The sequence below is a fragment of the Pan paniscus genome, chromosome X (genome assembly GCF_029289425.2).
Source record: "Pan paniscus chromosome X, NHGRI_mPanPan1-v2.0_pri, whole genome shotgun sequence".
Taxonomy (NCBI): Eukaryota; Metazoa; Chordata; class Mammalia; order Primates; family Hominidae; genus Pan; species Pan paniscus.
Window position 1 is genome coordinate 153,972,745 of NC_073272.2, and position 19,092 is coordinate 153,991,836.

The window sequence follows — 19,092 nt, forward strand, 5'->3', positions numbered from 1 at the left end:
GAACGCAACTGCCCCCTGCTGCTCGCTCTATCCTTCGCTCCATTGTTCCCCTTCAAAGCATCCAAAAGCCAGGCAGCCCGCAGAAGGCGCGGACCTGCCCGCATGGGGACGGAGGCTCAGCGGCCGACAGGCATCGGGCCCGCCGGGGACGGACGGCAGAGGGCGGGCCGGGTCCCACGGGCCGGGCCGGGGCGGAAGGAGGGCGCCGCGGGCGCCGTGGGAGCCTGGGCCACCTCCCTTCCACCGGCGCCGGGGCGCGGCCGACGCAGTGCGCAAGCCCGCCCTTCCCCCGCACCCTGCGCGCAGAGCCCAGTGCCGCCGGACCAATCAGAGCCTGGGAACGAAGCTTGCCGCGGGCTTGCGAACCGGAAGACACTGACGCCAGGCGCGGGGCGGGACAGGACTCCGCCTCCGGCCCATACAAAGGGAAGCCCACGTCTTAAGCCAATCAACACAGCCTCGCCCGAGCCGGGAAGCGGAGAGCTCTGGGCGTGCGCAGACGCGCCTTTCCGGCCCCGGCCCCACCCTGCCGCGCTCTGGGCTCCGCTTCCACAGCTGCCGGCTGCCTGCTGGTCACGTGCGAGGCGCCAGCCAAAGAGAACCGAGCTCCAGGCCTGTGTGGCGAGTTTTCAACCCGGCGGAGGAGCAGTGTGCCACCTGCAGTAGCAGGACAGAGAGGGCTCAGGTATACAGGGCCCGCCCAGGGACTAGGGACAGTAAGTGATGGGTTTGCAGCCGGAGGGGAGGGAAGGGAAAGGAGGAAAGACACAGAAACGAGCGTTACGGTTAGGGTGACTCCATGAAAAACAGGATTTTGATATATATGTGTATATGTATATATATATATATATATTTTTTTTTTTTGAGACGGGTCTCTGTCCCTGGAGTGTGGTGGCATGATCAGGGCCCACAGCAACCTCCACCTCCCGGGCTCAAGCGATCCTCCTGCTTCAGCCTCCCGAGTAGCTGGGATTACAGGCATGCACCACCACACCCGGATAAGTTTTCTATTTTTAGTAGAGATGGGGTTTCGCCATGCTGCCCAGGCTGGTCTCCAACTCCTGAGCTCAAGTGATCCCGCCCACCTTGGCCTCCCAAAGTGCTGTGATTACAGGCATGAGCCACCGCACCCAACAGCCGCCCAGTTTTGTATTTTGCATGAAATTGTTAATGAGGGAATACATGGCTTTATGCATTTGTGTAACCCCATAGAAACTGTACAACACAGACAGGAAACCTAGTGTAAACCATGGGCTGTAGTTTACAATAACTTATCAGTATTGGCGCATCAACAATAACAAATACACCAACTAATACAAAATGTCAATGGGGAAACGCGGGGAATTGTACTAAATATAAATTATTTTCAAATGCAAACTCAGGTTAGGGAGTAGACTCAAGAGGTATCATGGACTCACTGACCATTAGGGTGGCAGGGGAGGGAGGACTCAAGGACTGTTGATGGGGCATCTGGCTGGGTCATTACTCAGACAGGACATTTGTAGATAAGCCCAATGAGCAGTTGGATGTCCACATCTGGAGCCCACGGGTATGCTGCGGAGCTGCTGTAGCCCGAAGCAGGTGTGATTAGGGAGAGAAAGTCTGAAGGTGAAGGTGGGAAGAGAACTGAAGGCCACCAAGAGTGGGAGCCCTGCTGTTGAGCGTTGAGCCTGAGCAGCCCAGGCTTGTGCCACAAAACACATTCAGCGTGGCCAAGCAGACCTCCAAGGCAGGGTCTCTCCCATAAGTCCAGGGCCTCCTTCCCCGGGGCCACAGCTGCTGAAGGTCATGAGACTAGGGAGTCCCACCTCCAAAGCTCTTTCCTTGTACTCGGGCCTGGCAGGATGCTCTGGGTCAAAAGGCCAAGGCTCACATCCCCACCAGAGGACCTGGAGAAACACACCCTCTAAATGTGCGCACGCTCACACACGAAGTTCCCCAGTGCCACGGAGCGAATTTATTGTGAAAGCTCGTGGGGTGAGGAGGGGATGGGGCAGGCTCTAGGAGGCTGAGTCGGAGGCCTCTGAGCTGTCCTTGACATCTGTGCTCTCTGTGGTCTCGCTGACCTCGCTGAGGTCCTTGCTGTCCCCACCACTATCCTCGGCAGCCAGGCCCTTCTCCTCGCGACAGGCCTCTCCTGAGCTCGGAGGTGAATTGCCTTTGCTCTCCACCTTGTTCTCGATGGCACCCAGCACCACGTGCCTGCCCTTCTCTTTCAGCTCCAGGTGCCGCCTCAGCTGCCACCAGGAACCCAGGGAGAAGCGGGGGCAAAGAGACAGGGCCTAAGTTTCCAGACAAAGGGAGCCTGGCCCTGTCGCTGGCTGAGGAGAGGGGCATAGTGAGGCAGCAGGGCTAGGCAGGACACGCGGGACTGAGTGGGGACACCTGGCTGGAGCCCCAGTCCACCGCTACCTGGGCTTACCGACTACCATGGAGGCCCCCACGACAGAGCGCTGCCCCTTGACCAGCCCTGCCACCCGAGGAGCCTTGGGCAGAACCCTGACTCAGAACTACCTTTGAGCAGGCAGGCCACCCACTGGTCCCCAGACCTCCCCACTTCCCTTCTAAAAGCCTCCTCCCTCTGCCTCTCCCATCACCCTCCAGGCTGCTAGGCAGACGGCGTCCTCTAAAGCCCAGCCTAGGAAACTGAGGTCGTGACTCCTGGCAACGTAGCCACAAGAGCTGGCATCCAAAGTCGGTCTCGCCTGCAGCCACTGTCTCGGGGCTCCTGAGTGCCGCCCCCGCTCGCCTTGCTTGGCTTCATGCAGGCGCTTACCTCGTCGGCCATCTGAGTGAGGTCCCGCTTCATGGCATAGGCATCCTCCCCATCTGCATAGTATTTGGGCTCCACTTCACTGATCCTGGGGGCAGAGGGTAGAGAGCAAGGAGGAAGACCCGTATCCCGGGGACACCCTCCTCCACTCCTGGTATCGTGGCTACTGGAGCAAGGTGCCATGTTTTCTCCCTGAAGGCTCCATCCTGAGACAACAAGTCCAGTGTGACCTGCCCTCTGTTCTCTCCAGCAAAGGCTCCAGGACACAGCGGCCCGCCCCACCCGTCCTGCCCCCGTTCTGTGTCCTTAGCCTGGATACTAAGGATCCATTTCTGTGGTTTCTTGTGAGCTGAAGCCCTGAATTCAGCCTTCCCCTTCCCTCCCTGCCCTGCGCCCTGTCCCTTAGTGAGCTGCCTCACAACAGCCATCAGAACCCAGGAAAGATGGTGAGCCCTGTTTAGGGGGAGTCATCCCTAGGCAGCACGGCCCTGCCTGAGCAGCTCTGGGGCCGTGACTACACTGGGGAGGTGTGTGTGCAGACTCGCGTGGCCATGTCCCTGGAAGGGGAGCTGGACTCAATGGCCTAGGCTGGCCCTGCCAGGCCTAAGACATGAGGATTGCTGACTTAGCTATAAAGCAATTCCCACCAGACATCATCATCTGGGTCACAGATCCCTCTTGCCAGCATCCAGCCCAGAGGCCACCGCCCTTCCCAACAGTCCCTCTTCTTCATCCCCTACCAAACAGGGGCTGAGTGCAGTTAGTGTCCCTCCACAGGCAGCCCACCCCAGCTTCACTTGCAAGCACTTTTTTCCACTGTCTACTGGGCATGCCAACTGCCAGGTTCTCTCTAGTGTGCTAGGCACACGGGGCCTCCTGGTCCTCAGGCAGACCTCCCCCATCCACTAGGCTGCCTGGCCACTGGCCCTTCCTTCCTGAATGTGCATTCTCCTTGATTCTGCTCTCTCTTGGATTCTTCTAGGTGCTTGGTCATGCTTGAGTCCTGCTCCTCAGCATCTGCTCACGCCAGGGACCCACACCTCTCTATTCCCAAACATTACTAAACAGCCCGTGTGCCCTTCGCCAGCCTCAGCCATCATGGGCCAGAGCTCCTCCATCACAACACACGGAGCACGTTTCAGCAGGCAGGTGCTGTCTCCATGCCGGCTTTTCAACCATCAGCCGCCGAGTGAATGTGGAGGTATCCTGGCAGTGCTGGGGTCCACAGCCTCTTCCCCACAGCCGGCCCACCCCCGACCTGGAAGGCAACTCAGCCGGTCTCAGGTGCCCTGATGGGCCAGACCTGGGATCAACCCCAGCCCATTAGAAAAATCGAGATCTACTTACTGAAAGTTGAGGGTGTTGGAATAGAGGTGCAGGGCGGCCCGGTTACTGCAGGGGAACAAGGCACTGCTGAGCTGCACGGATTTGGCCAGGGAGGGGTAGCACGTCCAGGTCTTGCCCCTCCTCCTGGTCCCTCCTTCCCCCCAGTCCCACTTCCTGGATCTTCACCAAAAGCTGAGGTACCCCAGGACCCCCGTCAAGGCAGTATCTCTCCCCCTCAATCCCCCTTCCCTCAGCCTGGCTTCCACCTCTTCCTGACATGCAGGGAGACGTATTTGGCATTGAAGTTCTCTATCATGGCTCGAGAGGCCTGGTCCATCAGTTTCTGAGCCAGACCGAGGCGCCGGTGGGAACGCTTCACAGCCTGGTGGGAGAAGAGCAGAGATGGGGTGAGGGACTGGGACCTTGAGGGCTGCCCCAACTAAGCCCCACTTCCACCCCCACCAGAGAGCCTGGGTGGACCTTACATACCAATGAGGTGATATGTCCATGGGGCACATCATCTGGGTCCTCTTCCCTGGAGAGGGAGAAAGGAGAGGCTGCAAAGGAGCTCAGTGTAGGCACAGCCACCTCCACCCCCCCTGCCATTTGTAGAGTGGACATGCACTACAGCCCCCTAAGACCCCAGCTGGGGGAGAGCCGGGAGCCTCTTGGATCAGAGCAGCCGATCCTGCCACCCTCTGCTGCCTGAAACCCCATGCCTGCCGGGTGTGGGGCACACGCCTATAGTTCCAGCTACTTGGCAGGCCGGGGCAAGAGGACTGCTTGAGCCCAGGAGTTCGAGACCAGCCTGGACAACACTTTTTTTTGTCTCTACAAAAAAAAAATCAAAAAATTAGCTGGATGTGGTGGCGCATGCCTGTGGTCCCAGCTACTTGGTAGGCAGACATGAGAGGATCACTTGAGCCTGGGAGGTTGAGGCTGCAGTGAGCCATGATCATGCCATTGCACTCCAGCCTGGGCAACAGAGCGAGACCCTGTCTCAAAAAATAAAAAAAGAAATGAGCTGTCAACCCACGCAAAGACAAGGCAGAAGCTTAAATGTGTATTACTAAGTGAAAAAAAGCCAGCCTGAAAAAGCTGTATATAGTATGATTCCAACTCTATGACATCCTGGAAAAGGCAAAACCATGCAGACAGTAAAAAATCAGTGGTTGCCACGGGTTAAGGAGAGGCAGGGATGAATGCGTGGAACACAGGGAAACTATCCTGCGATAATATGAAGGTGGACACATGTCATTTGGTCAAAAGCATGGGGCTTACAACACAAAGAGAAGTGCAGTAATGTAAACTATGGGTTTAGTTAATAATAATATATCGGCCAGGCGCAGTGGCTCACGCCTGTAATCCTAGCACTTTGGGAGACAGAGGTGGGTGGAAACACCTGAGGTCAGGAATTCGAGACCAGCCTGGCCAACGTAGTGAAACCCCATTGCTACTGAAATATGCAAAAATTAGCCAGGTGTGGTGGCACGTGCCTGTAATCCCAGCTACTAAGGAGGCTGAGGCAGGAGAATCGCTTGAACCCAGGGGGTGGAGGTTGCAGTGAGCCAAGATCACGCGACTGCACTCCAGCCTGGGCGACAGGGCAAGACTCCGTCTCAAATAATAATAATAATAATAATAATAATAAAATAATAATAATAGTAACATATCACATTCATTTATCACTTGTCACAAGTGGACCACACAAATCCAACATGCTACTAACAGAGGAAGCTGGCAGGGAGGGGATGCTGAGGGGTGCTATAAGAACTCCATGTCCTTTCTGTTCAATTTTTCTATAAACTTTCAACTGTACTGAAAAGAAGAAGCCTATTCATTTTTTTTAAAGCCCACAGAGGCATCCACCAGACACGTGTAGCTTCTGTCTTCCTCCTTGGTGACTCACATTTTGGCCAGGACATACCCCACAATCTTCCCATTCTCGTCCTCAGCAATGTAAGAGAGCTGGTGACAGAGAGGAAAACAGAGTGAGAAAACTTCATGTCGGAGCTAGAAGAGCCCTTTAGAGGGACACAGACTGGACGAGTGGCGAGTTGTGTGATGGCTCATGACCTCTGGGCTGAGTGACTTGGTCTCCCCCTCGCCACACTGTGCCCTGCCCATACCCAGAAAGAAGACGCAAAGTGGGGATCCTGCCCCTATTCTCTGCCCCCTTCAGGCGCCTTCTTTTCCTTTGCCCCTGTCTGCCAGCTGAAAACACCCGGGACGCCACCGACCATACAGCCCCCTGGGCTCTGACAGACTTGTCCACTCCCTCCAAGATGGCCAGATGGGATTTTCCTCAGCCTGCTTTCCCCCATGCCCAAATTCAGAAGCTGCCCACCTGGGGCCAGGAAAGGCCATGGTAGAAGTAGTATTTCATCTGGTAGTTCTCGGGCAGGCAGAGGAGGTTGCAGTGCTGCATGTTCATTAGGTCCTCTGGCTGCAGGGAAGGAGGGCAGTGGAACGCGCTCAGTCTAAGGCGGCGGTGACCACGGGTGAGAACCCTGCTCCCCGTCGGTCTGCTCGGCCCCCCTCCCTCGGGGCTGGGCAGGCACTGTGACGATCTGACTTTGCACAACGCCCGGAGCACAGGAACAGGAGTGGGCGCCCCGGAGGTCCCCGGAGCCCACCCAACGGAGGCCCGACATCACGCAAACAGGAGGGAATCGCAGCCCCGGCCCCGCGCCCCGGCCTCTTCGGCGGGCTGGGCCAGCCCCATAGGTCCAGCGGCCGCAGGCACACTCAGGGCCACCGGGCCGGGCTCGGCCGGGGCCCTCGGGAGCATGCGCAGCAGCCACCCGGCCCGGCGCCCACGCGGCGCGGACAGCCTCCCGCCCCGGGCGCTCACCCTCGCATTGCGGATGTTCATAACGGCGGCGGGGCTCGCGGGTCCCAGCGGATCGTGAAGGCGCAGTCAGCTGCCGCCGCGCTCCGAAGCGACGCCGGGACGGCCGGGGCTGGGACCGGAGCTGGGCTCGCTGGGCGACGGCGGAAGGGGCGGTGCGCGCCGGGCCGGCCACCGGCCGGAAGTGCACGGCCGCCGGGCCCGTCCTCCCGGCCGCTTGGCCAATGCGCGGGACAGGCCAGCGCACGGGGCGGGCCAATGCGCGGAGCCGGTCAGCGCGGGGCGGGCCTGGGGGCGGGGCGGGCGCTGCCCCGGAGCTGGAGCCGGCCCCTCCCTCGGCGCGGCAGCCCCCCTCCCGCGAGCCCACAGACGCGCGCACAGCCGCAGGTGGAGCGGACTCAGCCTTTATTCCGCGCCTCGGCAGGCGGGGGTGGGGGCGGGGGCGGGGGTGGGGGCGGGGGCGGGGGCGGGGCGGCTCAGCAGGGCGCCCAGCATCTCCTCGCACATGGCTAGGCACCGCGGCACGTGGAAGCAGCCTGCGGGTAGAGGCGGGCAGGTAGTGAGGGCCGGGGGCAGCCGAGAGGCGCAACCCCTGCGGCCCCGCCCTCTCCCCCACTCACCTTTGAAAGGACCTCCCTTGATGGAGAGGGCCACCTTGCCCTCTCGGCTCAGGTAGCCAAACCATTCCCCGTACTCGGGATCGCGAAACTGGAATAACAGAGACAGTGACAGCTAGCGCCTGCAGGACCCGCCCAGATGCCACTGCATCGCTACCAGGGGTCAGAGCCTGGGTTGACCCCAGGTGACGTGGCTCCAGAACCAGCGATCTTAACCGCGACACTGCGTCCTCCACAAAGATGAAAGCAGGGGTGGGCGCAGCAGGCAGGCTACAACTATATAACCGACTGGGCAAGGGGATGAGACACTGCTAGATGGAATGAAAGAACTCTGCCCTGGGGTGTAGAAACGTTCTCTATCGGGCCGGGCGCTGTGGCTTGCGCCTGTAATCCCAGCACTTTCGGAGGCCGAGGCGGGCGGATAACCTGAGGTCAGGAGTTCAAGATCAGCCTGGACAACATGGTGAAACCTCATCTCTACTAAAAATACAAAATTAGCCGGGCGTGGTGGCACGCACTTGTAATCCCAGCAGTATACTCGGGAGGCTGAGGCGGGAGAATAGCTTGAACACAGGAGGCGGAGGTTGCAGTGAGCTGAGATCACGCCATTGCGCTCCAGCCTGGGTGACAGAGCGAGACTCCATCTCAAACAAACAAACGAACAAACAAACAAACAAAAAAGTTCTCTATCATGATTGTAGTCGTGGTTACGTTGATTCAAAGAAACAAAGAACCCGGCCGGGTGCAAAGGCTCACACCTGTAATCCCAGCACTTTGGGAGGCCGAGGCGGGCGGATCACAAGGTCAGGAGATCGAGACCATCCTGGCTAACACAGTGAAATCCCGTCTCTACTAAAATACAAAAAATTAGCCGGGAGTGGTGGCGGGCACCTGTAGTCCCAGCTACTCGGGAGGCTGAGGCAGGAGAATGGCGTGAACCCGGGAGGCGGAGCTTGCAGTGAGCCAAGATCGCGCCACTGCACTCCAGCCTGGGCAACAGAGCCAGACTCTGTCTCAAAAAAAAAAAAAAAAAAAAAGGGAAAAGAAAAGAAACAAAGAACCCTGATGGAGGCGACGACCTGTCATGAAACTCTTAAGAAGTGACTCCCTTGGAGCTCCCATTCCCGGCTTCACAGGCCTGTCTTCCAGTAGATGCACAATCTCATCTGACTCCTGTGCTGGCTCACCATTGGTCCCAAACTCATCTCCTCCTCCCTCTGCCCCTGCCCAGTGCCCATTCCACTCTCTTTCCTTCTCTCTCCACTAGCATTCCATGGGGCACCTGTCTCAGGGAGGCTTGTCAGTTCAGCCCCTTCTCAAAAGGATCATGGAATCAATTACATTGAAGTCCACTATGAAAATGTCTCTTTAAATGGTGGCCCATAAGAGTTGGTGTATTCTTCTTTGTAGGAAGTAAAACTAGTCCTGGGCTGGGCACAGTGGCTCACGCCTATAATCCCAGCACTTTGAGAGGCCGAGGCGGGAGGATCACTTGAGGCCAGGAGTTTAAGACCAGGCTGGGAAACATAGTGAGACCCCGTCTATACAAAAAAAAAATTAAAGAATTAGCTGGGCGTGATGGCACACAGCTGTAGTCCCAGCTACCTGGGTGGCTGAGGTGGAAGGATCGCTTGAGCCCAGGAGGTTGAGGCTGCACTGAGCCATGATTGTGCCACTGCACTCAGCCTGGGCGATAGAGACCCTGTCTCAAAATAAATAAATAAATAAAAACTAGTTCTGTGTGTATTCATTCTATCTTTTGAGTTACATTGTTCAAGTCCTTACTTATTTTTTGACTGCTTGACATGACACAGGAAGGTAAAGAAGAATTTCCTTCAATGTCTGGATTTTTGCCTTCTGTTTTCTGTTATGTTGGTTGATGCATAATGACTTACCTGTTTTTTTGTTTGTTGGTTGGTTTTTTGGTTTTTGTTTTTTTAAGACGGAGTTTCGCTCTTGTCACCCAGACTGGATGGAGTGCAGTGGCGTGATCCCAGCTCACTGCAACCTTCACCTCCCAGGTTCCAGTGATTCTGCTGCTTCAGCCTCCTGAGTAGCTGGGATTACAGGCACCCGCCACCAAGCCCGGCTAATTTATTTATTTATTTATTTATTTATTTATTTTTTTTATGGAGTTTTGCTCCTGTTGCCCAGGCTGGAGTGCTTCCCGGGTTCAAGTGATTCTCCTGCCTCAGTCTCCCCAGTAGTTGGGATTACAGGCACCCGCCACCACACCCGGCTAATTTTTTGTATTTTTAATAGAGATGGGGGTTTCACCATGTCAGCCAGGCTGTTCTCGAACTCCTGACCTCAAGTGATCCGCCTGCCTCGGCCTTTCAAAGTGCTGGAATGACAGGCGTGAGCCACCGCGACCAGCCCAATTTTTGTATTTTTAGTAGAGACGGGGTTTCACCATGTTGGCCAGGCTGGTCCAGAACTCCTGACCTCAGGTGATCCACCCGCCCCAGTCTCCCAAAGTGCTGAGATTACAGGCATGAGCCACCATGCCCAGCTGATTTACCTGTTGATTATAACTTTCGTAATTGTTTAATGTCATCTATATCTTATTAAAATGTATTCCTTCAATTTCATTTTTGAGTTAGAACTGGTGGCCCCTAACACACACTCTATGAATGCATTAAATATTAAGATATAGCTGCAGGTCTAACAACCCTGCTGCTTTGGAAGTAGTGATGAATATATGTGATACTTGCAGATGTCTCTCTAACTGCAATGCAATATAAACACATCTGGATTTCTATCGGTGACAAAGCCAGGCACTTCTATTACCAATGTGGTTCATTGCCTCCACTCATAATGGCAGCAAATGCTAGTTTCAGTTAGAGGTTAGTACAAATAAAGATGTGATTCTCCGCCCCCGGTTTCGAAGCTCACAGACCCCAGAATAAGATCCCCTGCTATAGTCCTCGCAATACCAGGGTTCACCAGTGGAGTCGGAGTCGTGGCTTTAGAAACGCATGATGAATCTTCATTCATTCACCACCCAGGCCTTGCCACCACTGGGTGCCATGCCCTTTCCACTGGGTGCCATGCCCTTTCCTGTGTTCAGCAGCTCGAGTTGCCTCCTGGGCAGCAGTCAAGACAGCTTATCACTCTGCTCCTAGCACTTGGGCTTCAGGGAGCCCCTGGCTTGGTTTTCTTCCTGCGTCACCACTGATTCTTGTCTCCTTTTCTGGGCCCCCATTTCCCTTTTTGCCTCATAGATCTCAGCAGCATCTGTACTCTTTTTTTTTTTTTTTTTTTTTTGAGACCAAGTCTTGCTCTTGTCCCCCAGGCTGGAGTGCAATGGTGCGATCTCGGCTCACTGCAACCTCTGCCTCCTGGGTTCAAGCAATTCTCCTGCCTCTGCCTCCCAAGTAGCTGGGATTACAGGCACCCACCACCACGCTTGGCTAATTTTTGTATTTTTAGTAGAGATGGGGTTTCACCATGTTGGCCAGGCTGGTCTTGAACTCCTGACCTCAGGTGATCCACCTGCCTCAGTCTCCCAAAGTGCTGGGATTACAGGCGTGAGCCACCGTGCCCGGCCTTTTTTTTGAGACATAGTCTCGCTCTGTTGCCCAGCCCAGGCTGGAGTGCAGTGGTGTGATCATAACTCATTGCAGCCTCAAACTGGGCTTAAGCAGTCCTCCTGCCTCAGCCTCCTGAGTAGCTAGGACTACAGGTGTGCATGACACCCAGCTAATTTTTTTAAATTTTTTGTAGAGACCAGGTCTCATTATGTTGCCCAGACTGGTTTTGAAGTCCTCGGTTCAAGCGATCCTCCCGTCTCAGCCTGCCAAAGTGCTAGGATGATAGACATGAGCCACTGTGCCAGGCAGCATCTACATTCTTGTGATACTGAAAACATTCATGGTGAGTCCAGATCTCTCCCTCTGAACTAGAGACTCAGGAATCCCACTGCTGCTCCACCAGACTGTGAACCCTCTGTCCCCAGCTCCCACCTGGGCCAGCCCTCACTGGCTGGGATGACAGCTACAGCTTCCTCTGCTGTCCCAGCTTCTGCCCTGTTCCCTACAGACTTCCCCCATAACACCCTCCCCTCCAAGCCCCAGGACCCAGGTAACAATGGAATCAGACCAGGCAGCTGGAGTCCGTCCCTTGCCCACTCTGCCTTTATCCTCCCGGGCTGCCAGGCCCCCCTGCTGTGCCACATGCCCCACCCTGCCCAGACTCCCAGTCCCTCAGACACACCCCTGATTGACTCGGCCCCTGCTCAGTGCTTCCCTGCTGCCACCCCATAGGAAAGAGCCCCCCCACAACCCTCTCCAGTGGTATTATTCCCACAGCTGTCACTCTCACCACCACCTAGGTCTGCTTGCTTACACTCTGCTCCTCCCGCCCCCACCACCAAAATTCGAGCTCTAGGAGGGCAGAGGCTTCTTCGTTGACTGAACAAACAGCACTGGGGCTCCGGAAACTCTCAGACCAGCTGAGCGACTGTGCTCAGCGAGGGGGCAAGAGCGCAGCCAGGCCAGACTCCCCCCATTCCCCCATTCAGCCTCTAGAGGGGACAAGGAGGCAGCTCTCACCTGGCGGAAGGTGTACTCAGCCACTTGGTAGAAGAGGCGCAGCAGCACAGGGTCCCCACTGTCACTGTAACCCATGAGGAAGGCAATCATGGCTTCACTGTGTGGCCACCAGAGCTTCATGGCCCACTCCAGCTGAGGGGAGAGCAGGGGCAGGCATCTCAGCAGGAAACTCCCCTCCGCAACTTTCCAGACCTGGCTGCGTCTCCATTGGCCCAAGCTACTGGAGGTGAATTGCGGGACATCTTTGGAAGTTCTGAAGGACCCCTCCCAGTGATATCAGCTTCCTGACCTGTAGATTCTTGAATAGACACCAGGGCCCCAGACGAATGGCATATATGTCTGAGCATCAGCGTTTCGCCAGCTCCCTGGTGGCCTCCATATGACATGGTGTCAGAGGTGTGTGAACCAGAGCAACTCCATCTTAAACAGGAGCTGGGTCAAATGAGGCTGAGACCTACTGGGCTGCATTCCCAGACGGCTGAGGCATTCTAAGTCGCAGGATGAGATATGAGGTCGGCACAAAATACAGGTCATAAAGACCTTGCTGATAAAACAGGTTGCAGTAAAGGAGCCGGCCAAAACCCACCAAAACCAAGGTGGCGACAACAGTGACCTCTGCTCGTCCTCACTTCCAACAGTTTACAAATGCCATGGCAACGTCAGGAAGTTACCCTATATGGTCTAAAAAGGGGAGGCATGAATAATCCACCCCTTGTTTAGCATATCATCAAGAAATAAGCATAAAAATGGGCAACCAGCCGGGCGCGGTGGCTCACGCCTGTGATCCCAGCACTTTGGGAGGCTGAGGCGGGCGGATCACCTGAGGTCGGGAGTTCGAGACCAGCCTGACCAACATGGAGAAACCCCGTCTCTACTAAAAATACAAAATTAGCCAGGCATGGTGGCCCATGCCTGTAATCCTAGCTACTCGGGAGGCTAGGGCAGGAGAATCGCTTGAACCCGGGAAGCAGAGGTTGTGGTGAGCCGAGATGGCGCCATTGCACTCCAGCCTGGGCAGCAGGAGCAAAACTCCACCTCAAAAAAAAAAAAAAAAAAAAGGCAACCAGCAGCCCTCAGGGCTGCTCTGCCTATGGAATAACCATTCTTTTATTCCTTTACTTTCTTAATAAACTTGCTTTCACTTTGCATTGCGGACTCGCCCTGAATTCTTTCTTGGGCAAGATCCAAGAACCCTCTTCTGGGGTCTGGATCACGACCCCTTTCCTGTAACACTGGCACAGAAGCTGAGAGCAGGCCTCTAGGTTCCAATCCAGCCCCAGGTTACCCTCTAGAGAAGCAACCACCTCCCTGGGCAGAAAGCCTTAGAACAGCGTGGGTCACACATGGCCCTGGGCGCTCTCCCACCTGGGTGGGGCAGAAGTTATCAGCATCCTGGAAGTAAAAGAGGCCTCCGTGGTCAGGGTCCCATCCGGAGTGGAAGGGCAACAATAGGAACTTGTCAACCACGTGGGCTCGAAGTTCGGGGTCGCCTTTCCGAATGCAATGACGGAGCAGAAACCAGCCGGCTTCCAGCGTGTGGCCTGGTGAGGGGTGGAGTACGGAAGGGCGGGGGGGTGGGGTTGAGAGAGGGAACAGAGGGAGCAAAAGCCCCTGGCACCTCTCTGCTCCCACCCTAACAATGAGCGAGGCTCTGAGCTCCCTGGCCCTGGAAGCCTGCTCCTCTGCAGAAACCCCCAGCCTTGGGAAGCCCATCCTCGCTCCTCTGCCTCCTCAAGGCACCCCCGCCAGGCACTCCCCTATCTGAAGCCCAGAACACAAGGCTCAGCGCTCCCCTCCTCCTGGGTGGCCCCCAGCCCACCCCGCCCCTCACCTGGGTTCTGCTGTCTCCCCAGGCAGCCAGGAAGTTCCTTGCCACCCTCTGACACATTCTCCAGCACAGCTTGTCCATCCCTCTACCGGGAAGGAGCAGAAGGGAATGTTGCCTCCAGCCCTTTCACCCACCCAGCCACCCAACTAGAAAGACCCAGCTCCAGAAATCCCTTCCTCCCTCCCTCTTACCCAAGCCCCTGGACCTGCTGGCTTGGGTGGGCCAGGCTCAGAGGGGCATTTAAGGAGGGGCTGATTCACTCCCTTGGGCCTAGCAAGTTGTTGTTGTTGTTTTTTTTTTTTTTTAGACAGAGTCTTGCTCTGTCACCCAGGCTAAAGTGCAGTGGCCGCAATCTCGACTCACTACAATCTCCACCTCCCGGGTTCATGAGATTCTCCTGCCTCAGCCTCCCTAGAGGCTGGGATTACAGGCATGCACCACCATGCCCAGCTAATTTTTGTATTTTTAGTAGAGATGGGGTTTCACTATATTGGCCAGGCTGGTCTCCAACTCCTGACCTCAAGTGATCCGCCCGCCTCAGCCTCCCAAACTGCTGGGATTACAGGCATAAGCCACCACGTCCAGCCCGGGCCTAGGAAGATGTAATCCTCACTTCTGGCCTGATCCTCTCCAGCAGGGGAGGGTGAAACATTGAATGGGGACAGACAGGGCGGGTTTCACGGCCCAGAGGCCTGGAAGGGACTTGGGTGGGGCAGGAGGGGTCTCCTTCTGTCAGGCCTTGCCTGGGGCTCCGCATCCTCCCTCCAGCCCTCAGGCCCTCCACCTTCCCCAGGTGGGGACATCCCCGAATCTCTGTCTCACCAGGTGTGTCGAGCCCCAGGGTGCCCAGGGGAGTGGGGGAGTGGAAGGCCTCCCACCACCCCAGCTCCCCAGGCATCCCCCACCTGCACGTGCTGCAGAATCCTCCGGGCGCACCAGTCCCCCAGCTCTGCGTATTTGCCCGCCACCTCCTCATCTGCCTCCCCGAGCTGCTCCACCAGGTTCAGTAGCATCATGGGCACCGCCATGGGCTCCGCAGCCGGGGCCCCCTGGAGCTGGGGCCGGCCCAGTCCCGACGCGTCCTCCTGCACCCAGTGGACGATCTGATCCATCATCTCCACCGCTTCCGTCTGGGGGTGCAGGAGGCAAGGGGAGGCCCAGGCTGAGGCTACATCCTGTGCCATCCCCCTGGACACGGCCCTGGGGTGGGAGAGCCAATTCCTCTCCTGAACCCAGAGACACCTTCATCCAGGGCCTACTTGGGACCTGGCACCCAGCGTCCAGTAGGGGCCAGTCAGATCCGCCCCACTCTGCTCCCAGTCTGGGGGTGCAGCCCCTTCCAGGCTGTGGGGTCAGGGTCTGGCAGCACAGGGAGCCCAGGGAGGAGGGAAGGGCCTTTTCCCAGTTGGGGGCAGGGCGTGGATAGGGCCCTCTCCGTCTGCGCCCCTGTGGGGGTAGGGGAGCGTTCAGAGGTGAAGGGGACTTGGCCCACAGATGGGTCCATGGGAGGGGACTTGCGTAGTGAGTGGGAATGCATCAGGTGGCCATGGCAGGGTCGCAGGGTGGGGTCTTCAGGGGCACCCTCCTCTCACACACCTGGTACCGCACTTCCCCTGTGGCCCTCCACAGCTCGTTCATGGCCATGGTGTAGAAACACTCACTGAAGATGGTTCGCTGCACCTTGACCGGGCGGCCGTCCCGAGTCAGCACAAAGGCACACTTCTTGCCAGGAGGTGCCACCCGGGCATACCGCAGCAAGAACTCACCACCTGGAGGTTGGGGGGTTGGCATGCCAGGGGTAAGGCCAGGACGCCCCGCACACACCACCCTTGAGCCTCCCCAAGTCCTTCGCTGCTTCTAGACCCCTCTAGGAACTCCGCACATGTGCCCTGTTGAGTAAACATGGACGGAGTCACTGGGAGATGGGCAGGAAGGGGGCACCTACCTGCTTTTGCTGCGTCCAGAAGCTGAGCATGGCGGAAGCGCTCAAAAGTGCGGTACAGGCGACAATACATCCATACCTGCGGGGTACGGGAGGGAAAGTGGCTTAAGTGGCCGGCTGGGGTGAGGTGGGGAGACCTTTGAGGCGATGGGCCGTGTGCCTGAGCTTCCAGGCTGGGAACACCATACCTGCCTCCCCTGCAGCCACACATACTTGAGGTCATCATACACCCGCCCCTCGCGGCCAAGGCACGTGAAGAAGCCCCTGTAGGAAGGCAGGGTTAGCAAAGTCTGGAACGGGCCTTGCCAGCCCCTCCTGCCCCTCTGGGGCCAGCAAATCTGTGAGGTGCCTGAGAGTGAGAAGGGGCCTCAGGAAGGGCAAAAACCCTGCTGAGGACTCCAGAAGCACGCCGAGTACCCGTGCTCCTGGTCGTGGGAGTGCTCCATCCAGAAAGCCACCACGCGGTCCAGCTCCTGCCCCACGCGCTCCTTCCAGGCCTGCAGAGTCTCTCGCTCTTTCTCCATGTCCTAGGGGAAATGGGGCTTGAAGGCGCAGCCCCCACATGGGACCTAGGCCCCCCCAGCCTTGGGAACCAGCCCTCAGGGATCTCCCCACGTCTGCACGGGGCTTCAGACGTCACCATCCCCGGGACCCTCCAAGACAGCACTCCCCCCAAGCACCCCACCACTGGCCTGTCGCGCTGGGAGACCCTTGCTCATCCCTCCTGCTCCTCTAGGAAGCCAGACAGAGTTGGTCGCGGTCCCGTGACTGTCACTCAGCTGACACAGCCGCGCCCGGCTCACCCACCCCCTCCTCTTCAGGGTTCCGCTGGGCCTGGGGGCGGGGCTTTGAGGCCCCGCCCCCGCACTTGTTCCTGCCGCGACCCTCCACTCGAATGGGCCAGTCCCTCCAGGGCCCCTGCTGGGAGCTCTGGTCTCAAGATCCTGCTTGGTGGGAAAAGCTGGGATGGCCGGAAGGTCTGGGATGAGGGGGAAGGGGGAACGGGGCTGCCACCCACCCCGCCCTACACCAGGGGCCCCGGCAGGGCGGCTGAGGGCCTTGGCCCTACCAAGCCTGTGGGGCAGGGGTGCAGCAGGACAGGGAACAGCTAGTGGGCCTGAATGCAGAGGTCCCTCTGACCTGTCACCACACAGGGTAGACAGGAGGCAAGTTCTGTTTTTTTTGTTGTTGTTGTTTGTTTGTTTCTTTGTTTTTTGAGACAGTGTCCTGTCGCCCAGGCAGCTCACTGCAGCCTTGACCTGCCAGGCTCAAGCGATCCTCCCACCTCAGCCTCCTGAGTAGGTGGGACCACAGGTGTGGGCCACCATGCCTGGCTAATTTTTGTATTTTTAGTGGAGACAGGGTTTTGCAATGTTGCCCAGGCTGGTCTCGAACTCCTAAGCTCAAGCGATCCTCCTGCGTCAGCCTCCCAAAGTGCTGGGATTACAGGCATGAGCCACCGCACCCAGCCTAGCAAGTCCTCTCTTTTGAATCAGTTTGTCACCAACTACCTCAACAGTCAGTAATGGGCAGCCATTGGCGCTAATTTTTTTTTTTTTTTTTTTTTTTTTAGTAGACGGTTTTTCACCATGTTGGCCAGGCTGGTCTCAAATTCCTGACCTTGTGATCCACCTGCCTCGGCCTCCCAAAGTGTTGGTATTACAGGTGTGAGCCACCGCGCTCGGCCTTGGCACTGACTTCTTTACACAAGTGACACAGCTCTAAGGCCAGACAGTAACTGCAGGTAAGAGCCCACACCCCCCTTCTCTGGGCCTGTTTTCCAGCTGCCCAGATCTGTCTGTAGCTCTATGACTGACCCGATGATGCTACAAGGCAGCTGGGCTGAGGTGGTTCCTACCTTCCAGGCCAACAGTGCACAAAATGGTTCCTGCCTCTGGGCGTGGTACTGCACTGCTGGTCTTTGATGCCACAGTGGCTGTCTCAGTCCCTGCTGCAGGCTGACCCACCCAACCCCAAACAGTTCCCCTTTGGGGTGCTTGGTAATGAGGCTGATGCCCCTGGCAGCTGGGGAGGCATCCTCTGTGTGCTCCCACCCACCCTCGGCCTCGGCTCATGCTCAGGGGATGAGCTTTGTGCCCAGCCGGGCTGTATCTACCTGCCCTGCTCACAGGCGTGTCATGTTCATGTTCATGTCCAGCCTCCCTCCTGCCTCCCCAGACTGAGTGGTGCCCTCAGACGGAAACTTGGTATTTTCAGATAAACACCAGAGGCATGACTGATGTGGCCCTTGCCTTGTGGAGTGTGATGCAGCCGCGGTGAGACAAGTGAGCTGAAGGAATGCGGAGGGTGGGTAGCCCCACAGGTGCCAGCTACAGAAGTGGGGTAGGAAGAAGCCTTGTACCAGCCCCACCAGGCGAAGCGCCCACAAAGCCATTTGCCAAAGGTATGGCAAATCCGAAAGGCCCCTCGGTTCTGGGGCCAGCCCCATGTGGCCCCTGGCCTCCACCAGCCCCAGCCATGACTCCTACCGCTCTGCTCTGAAGGACACTTTCCCACCCCTCTCCTTGGGCCTCTGCGAGGCTAGGCTCCAAGGCAGGTCACAGTTGGCGCGGTGGGTAAGACAGAGCCATGGCTCCTGGTGTCAAGCCCTGGCCAGTCTGCTTCCCCCCACCCCCACATGACACAGCAGACCCCACATGACAGAGGCTTCCCAGAAGAGGTCGCATTCGACAGGGCCTTGCACACACACCCATGCCACAGGTGGAGACACGGAGGCTTTGGTTACTCCAGGAGCTTCTGGTAGCGGAGTGCCTGGGTGCTCTGAGAGGAAGGCTGGGCAGTAGAGGTGTGTAGGGGAAACAAAGGCAGGCGGCAGGGGCTTGGAGGGGGCGGGGAATGCAGGTGCACCAGGAGCACCAGGCCCCAGAAGCAGGGTGTCACTCCCCTCAGACCCGCCTAGGCCTGTGCTGCTCCGGCCACCTTGCCCCGGAGCTTTCTGGGCCTCCTGGTACAAATTCAGCCCACGGAATCCCAGCTGTCCTACCGACCCAGCTGCTAGGTGGTCAGTCTGGATCACAAGCTCTTGCTTCTTCTCCTTGGGGGCATGGCTCACATTTAAGAGGAAGCCAGAGGAAGGGATCCACCTCTGCAGTACCCATGGTGTACTTGACTCAGCCCACCTCCCCCCAACCCACCCAAGGAGGCTGCCGCTGGTGACCTGCCAGGCCTTTGCCCCATCCTA

At 57.4% G+C, this 19,092-nt stretch overlaps 2 protein-coding genes across 6 annotated transcripts; both read right to left on the bottom strand.

Moving 5' to 3' along the window:
• Positions 1 to 1,243: 1,243 nt before the first annotated feature.
• Positions 1,244 to 7,193, bottom strand: NAA10 (N-alpha-acetyltransferase 10, NatA catalytic subunit). Of its 2 annotated transcripts, none has more exons than XM_034949575.3 (8): positions 6,954 to 7,193; positions 6,447 to 6,545; positions 6,009 to 6,067; positions 4,589 to 4,634; positions 4,366 to 4,481; positions 4,121 to 4,165; positions 2,777 to 2,861; positions 1,244 to 1,889 (listed from the first exon to the last, which is right to left on the bottom strand). In XM_034949575.3, the coding sequence occupies exons 1-8, from the start codon at positions 6,972 to 6,974 to the stop codon at positions 1,704 to 1,706; spliced, it is 657 nt and encodes a 218-aa protein (XP_034805466.1). In that variant the 5' UTR covers positions 6,975 to 7,193; the 3' UTR covers positions 1,244 to 1,703. The 2 variants fall into 2 exon arrangements, with proteins under 2 accessions (XP_034805466.1, XP_034805464.1); XM_034949573.3 differs by lacking the exon at positions 1,244 to 1,889 and adding an exon at positions 1,935 to 2,237 and having other exon boundaries at positions 6,954 to 7,180.
• A 145-nt stretch (positions 7,194 to 7,338) lies between these two features.
• Positions 7,339 to 16,735, bottom strand: RENBP (renin binding protein). Of its 4 annotated transcripts, XM_055106701.2 has the most exons (12): positions 16,583 to 16,721; positions 16,308 to 16,417; positions 16,079 to 16,154; positions 15,894 to 15,969; positions 15,545 to 15,717; positions 14,854 to 15,078; positions 13,952 to 14,033; positions 13,486 to 13,661; positions 12,121 to 12,252; positions 8,086 to 8,187; positions 7,571 to 7,658; positions 7,339 to 7,486 (listed from the first exon to the last, which is right to left on the bottom strand). In XM_055106701.2, the coding sequence occupies exons 1-12, from the start codon at positions 16,607 to 16,609 to the stop codon at positions 7,356 to 7,358; spliced, it is 1,398 nt and encodes a 465-aa protein (XP_054962676.1). In that variant the 5' UTR covers positions 16,610 to 16,721; the 3' UTR covers positions 7,339 to 7,355. The 4 variants fall into 4 exon arrangements, with proteins under 4 accessions (XP_054962676.1, XP_003804871.2, XP_054962677.1 ...); XM_003804823.5 differs by lacking the exon at positions 8,086 to 8,187 and having other exon boundaries at positions 16,583 to 16,735; XM_055106702.2 differs by lacking the exons at positions 13,486 to 13,661; positions 13,952 to 14,033.
• Between the last annotated feature and the right edge of the window lie 2,357 nt (positions 16,736 to 19,092).

Bases quoted from the DNA above. Each gene is read 5' to 3' on its own strand.
- NAA10 (XM_034949573.3), bottom strand. From the start codon at position 6,974: ATGAACATCCGCAATGCGAGG. The intron at 6,068-6,446 runs GTGGGCAGCTTC...CTCTGTCACCAG, and splicing joins ATGGCCTTTCCTGGCCCCAG to CTCTCTTACATTGCTGAGGA. The intron at 4,635-6,008 runs GTGAGTCACCAA...CTCCCTCTCCAG, and splicing joins GGGTATGTCCTGGCCAAAAT to GGAAGAGGACCCAGATGATG.
- RENBP (XM_055106701.2), bottom strand. From the start codon at position 16,609: ATGAGCAAGGGTCTCCCAGCGCGACAG. The intron at 15,079-15,544 runs GTGTGTGAGAGG...CTGCACCCCCAG, and splicing joins CAGGGGAAGTGCGGTACCAG to ACGGAAGCGGTGGAGATGAT. The intron at 7,487-7,570 runs GTGAGTGGGGGA...CTCTACCCGCAG, and splicing joins CAAGGGAGGTCCTTTCAAAG to GCTGCTTCCACGTGCCGCGG.